Genomic DNA, 4456 nt, shown 5'->3' with positions numbered 1-4456 from the left:
GCGGGCAACATTTCTGACTAAAATCCATAGAGAAGCTCATTATTAAAACTAAAATTGAAGCCTGCCATTTCCAGTATACAGGTGTTCCTAGTTAATTTTTAATTACTTTTTTGACTTGTGAAGCTAACTGGGCCCAACACATCACAATGAAAACAAAGTATTACTGTAACTAATGTACCTCACCATTCACTTTAAGTTCATAAAAAAACCCAACAAACTTAAGAAAATGTAGCATTTAATGAGGACACTCCCACTGACAAGTTACAGTTACTTCTGTCCATGCAGAAGAGCTGAGACAAATGTGATGCAGCTATCAGTGTGTTGAATATAATATAAGTAGGGACAAGTTTCTTAATTTCATCTAACAGCATTTTAAGTCAGGTTCCCATTGTGATGGAAAAATAAACATGTAGTTACTCACCACCTGACTGAGAAGCAAGTTGTACATTTATTCAGCTGTAGAGTAAGAAAAATACGCAGAAAGAATCATTTCTTGTCAGTTAAAGGAACAATTAACCATTTTGGGAGATGCAGTTCAATTTCTTGCTGAGCATTAGATGAGAAGATCGATACCACTCATGTCTGTTAAAGCTACACCTGATTAACTTAGGCATTTACCCTTTTCCAGTCTTTATGCCAACAGCACCTGTAATGTTCAGTCACTTTTTTGTTAAATCTACAAAATAAGTTTAATATATATATATATAAAAAAAACAACCAACAAGATGAAACATATTGCTTAGTGAATCTCACAGGTGCTGTTAGAGGTTCGTATCCAGGCTAGCACCCTACCCCCTCTGATCTTTATGCAAAGCTAAGCCGCTGCTGGCTGCAACTTCATATTCATCCTACAAACATGAATTGCATCGATCTTCCCCAAGTCTCAGCAAGAAATTAATTAAACTTCCAAACTACAGCCTGCAGGTCATAAACATGTGGGGACACAGAGAGAGTGGTGGAAGAGAACATGGCTGAAAATGATTAGAGCAGGACTAAAAGCTCCTAACATCATGCAGAAGGCCAAACACTGGCAGGTCTGCTACAAGACACTAAGGTCCACAAAAAAACTTGTCTATTCTAAAATAAAAATTAAAAAAAAAAAAATCAGAGGTTCAAAGCTTCCTACAAAATATTAAAGAGATACAGAGGTTTTGTCCAAGAGGAACCTGAGCCCAGATGTTGATTATACAAATGCTGACCAGGATGAGAGTAGTCAATTTACTTTCACTTGAGTGAAGTCGTGAGATGTTTCCTGATTTTACTGAAATAAAACAATCATCTCCTTAGTTTTATGGATTGATAGGCCACCTATGCTCATAGATGTTAAACGGACTGAGGAGAAAGTAAACTGAGCTCTGAGCTGTCAGCCTCAAAAACAAAACAAAAATGCAGAGAAAAGTGCTTCAGTTTGCATCCGTGTCTGGTAACAGCTGGCTGCAGCAGTGTCAGATTTCCCTGAATCACAGATCTGTCCTGAAGTGAGTGCAGTCTGCTACCAGCAAACATGTGTCAGCCTACAGTATATTACATAACCGTCATGGCACACAAGGGAAGACGACTGTCCTTCAGGTCCTGTTTAGGCGAGAGGTAACGCTGCCGGCCTCTCTGTTCAGTCCTCTCAAACGTGTTGTTTCTGCCCTGGGGTGATGAAGAGGAGGGCAGGCAGCAAGCCTAGCAGGTCCACAACAGTAAATTAAAAAGAGGGCAGTGACATGGCAGCAGGAAGGGGGGTGGTCAGCTTTGCTGTTGATGTAGTTCCATTGTTCTAGGATTGAACGCATTTGAGCAAGGCAATTAACATGATGAGGAGGAAGAGCATCAGTGAGTCTTTAACTTGGTGTGCTGTGAGCCCTGTTCTACCAAGCTGGCTTTGATAGAGTTAACCACCGTTTGTCTGACGCTGTCTTCCATATAATGTTCACTTAGTGGCTTCAAAACCTGCAGCAAAGGAAAGAGAAGAAAGAAGATAAGAAAATTTTGTGGCTGAAGAAATCAAGTAAACTCATCTAAATAAAAACGCTGACTAAAAGGTTTGGGAAGAAAAACATTTAAAATAAAAGGAACAAACAGAATGTGGTCTCCAACAAACATCTGAAGTTCTTGAAATGTCAACTTTTCAAATGAAAAGAAAAACCACTGATAAGAATGAACCTGAGATGGGCCTCGCTTGCCAGTGGCCACACCGTGGGGTTAAACTATAGGGGTCCAGCACCACTGGACTGAAAATTAACAAAGAAGCCAGCAAACTGCATACGTTTGGGTATGAAATAAATTTAAGTCTGTAAATCTGCCAGTCCACCAGCAGCTAGTTTGTCTTCTTGAAGTTGTTGTTGAGAAGAGACAGAGCTTTGAGTCCCAGTACCACTCCTGATGGGAAGGAAGGGAGGAGAGAGACGGGCCACGCCAGGCGGCTCCTGACGGGCTCCAAGAGTTTGGAAAACACCTGCGAGGACATCAGGGAGGAACAGGAGAGTTAAACAAGGAACAAGCCTGACAGACACAGTGGAGCAGGAGGAAAAAGATGATGGATCCAGACGTTCAGGGAGAGGACTCGGATAAGGAGGAGAGATTATGTCCACATTAGGCCAATGACATTAATAACCACATCATCTGTTTCAGCCTTCTATCCAGACTAAAGCAGCTTTTCCCAAATGAACCTAATGAAGGTCGGGGACTGTGTGGAGGTAAAGCTAGAAGCCATCTGTAACGTTCTCCAAGATTGTTCATTTTAAATGTCACTAATAGACAGCATAGTTGTTATCCTGGATTGTATCCTGATTTCTGTAACACAGATATTGTATTTTAAAATTTAGATGGCCTAAGGTAGACGGTGAGAAAAGGGGCCTGATGGAGAACCATACAAATGAAAACAATACAAAGACACTGGTAGGAGATGGAGAAAAGGAGAAAGGAAATGAAGTGGGCAGAAGATCAGAAAGTCAGGATCTGACAACGCTCACCTTTCTGACCATCTTCTGTAAAGCAGGGCAGAGAGGAAGAAATGCAAGCAGAGGAAGAAGAAGAAGTCAGGAGAGGGGAGGGCTGGATTATGAAATACCAGATCAAAACATTTGCGGCAACCAAATGAGGAGTGAGAGAGAGAAAAATATGAGCTTCACTAAAAGGTACATCTTTAAAAATGGTTCTTTAGATTTGGAAACAGATGATGGGATGTGGAAACAAACCAAAAGAATCAAAATCCAGTGGACAAAAGGAAATAAAACTGATTTTGTCTCAGACTTTTTTTTTTTAAACACCTAGAAATAAAAGGCAACAAGTGGAAAGTCCCATAAAATCAAACACAGAAAAGTACAAGAGAAACCAGTGGCACTGACACCCACCCACACTACTACTGTATATATTATGTTCCTAGAAAAAGAAAGGCGGCCAGGAAATGCTGCTCACTTAAACACACCGTCATTATGTTTTCTAACTTGTCTCTCGAATACAAAAGCAGAATATTTGCTGGTTCCAGTTTCTAAACTAATTATTTGTTGATCTTCTTAGTTATATGTAGCAGCCAATAGAAAATTAGTGTTTTGGACTACTGGTGACAATTCTGAAGAATCACCTTGGGCTCTAAGAAATTACAATGAGGCATCTTTCACAGTTTTCAGACAGATTCAATACATCTTAAGTTCATATCTGGTGTAATGTCTAATAAACTTCCACTTTCTAGATCTTCCTGATATTTTCTGTCCAAAAATACCAAAATCAGAAAATAGGCCAACTGTTTACAAATAACCTGTACTGCATATCAATCTCAACACACAGCACCCACCTGTTCCCACAGTGTCTCGGCCACCTGGTCTATCAGCGTTCCCAGCTCCCGAAACTCTCCAGAATACCTGACATACGCCCATGTGCAGAGTGACAGCAGGGCCATGCCCATGACCATGTTAGCCAGCGCTGCTAAGGTGCTCAGACCGATGAAGCCCGTCACACCAGACACCACGTAGGTGACAAACATGACTGCAAAGAGTGTGGCAGGTGTGCGCGCTGCATAGAAGATGTTTTTGCCGTCGTTGTGTTTGGAGAAGTTGGTGTAGGCCTCATCCAGCTCGGACTCTAACTGGTTCTGGTAGCGTTGGCAGAACTCCTCACCGCCCATTTTCTTCACAGAGCGGAAGTACCGCACCGAGTGCTCGCGAAACTCCTCGTGAAAGTGCTCCAGGTCAGCTGGGGCGATGTATGGCTTGTCCCCACCGCAGACCTGTATGTGACAGAGGAAGAGAGTGCGACTGACAGAAGAGATGAGGGACTAAAGGGAAGATAAAGATTGTATCAAGTTTTGTAGTAGCATGCAACTCCATCTGGATACACATTAGGTCCCATGTGGCAGGAATTTTATTAAATATTGTACGAGTTGAACTATTCTGCCAGTGCGCTGCTGGTCTCCTTTAAACAATTGTCAAACTACAGCATGACTACACCCTACTATCCCTCAGTGACACCT

At 41.7% G+C, this 4456-nt stretch overlaps 1 protein-coding gene across 1 annotated transcript in view; it reads right to left on the bottom strand.

Annotated features, from left to right (window-relative positions):
• Window positions 1–6: 6 nt before the first annotated feature.
• The window catches only part of LOC109960415 (atlastin-2-like), a 15224-nt gene continuing 10774 nt past the window's right edge, over window positions 7–4456 (bottom strand). The window contains exons 13-14 of the mRNA XM_020600509.1: window positions 3782–4254; window positions 7–1938 (exon numbers count right to left, since the gene is read on the bottom strand). Of these exons, the coding sequence (XP_020456165.1) occupies window positions 1819–1938; window positions 3782–4254 (593 nt within the window). The 3' untranslated portion in view covers window positions 7–1818. The remainder of the gene's footprint in view (window positions 1939–3781; window positions 4255–4456) is intronic.

Source organism: Monopterus albus, unplaced genomic scaffold, assembly GCF_001952655.1.
Source record: "Monopterus albus unplaced genomic scaffold, M_albus_1.0 scaffold3.1, whole genome shotgun sequence".
Classification (NCBI taxonomy): Eukaryota; Metazoa; Chordata; class Actinopteri; order Synbranchiformes; family Synbranchidae; genus Monopterus; species Monopterus albus.
The sequence above is the reverse complement of the archived record's forward strand: the minus strand, read 5'-3'. Positions and strand labels throughout refer to the sequence as shown.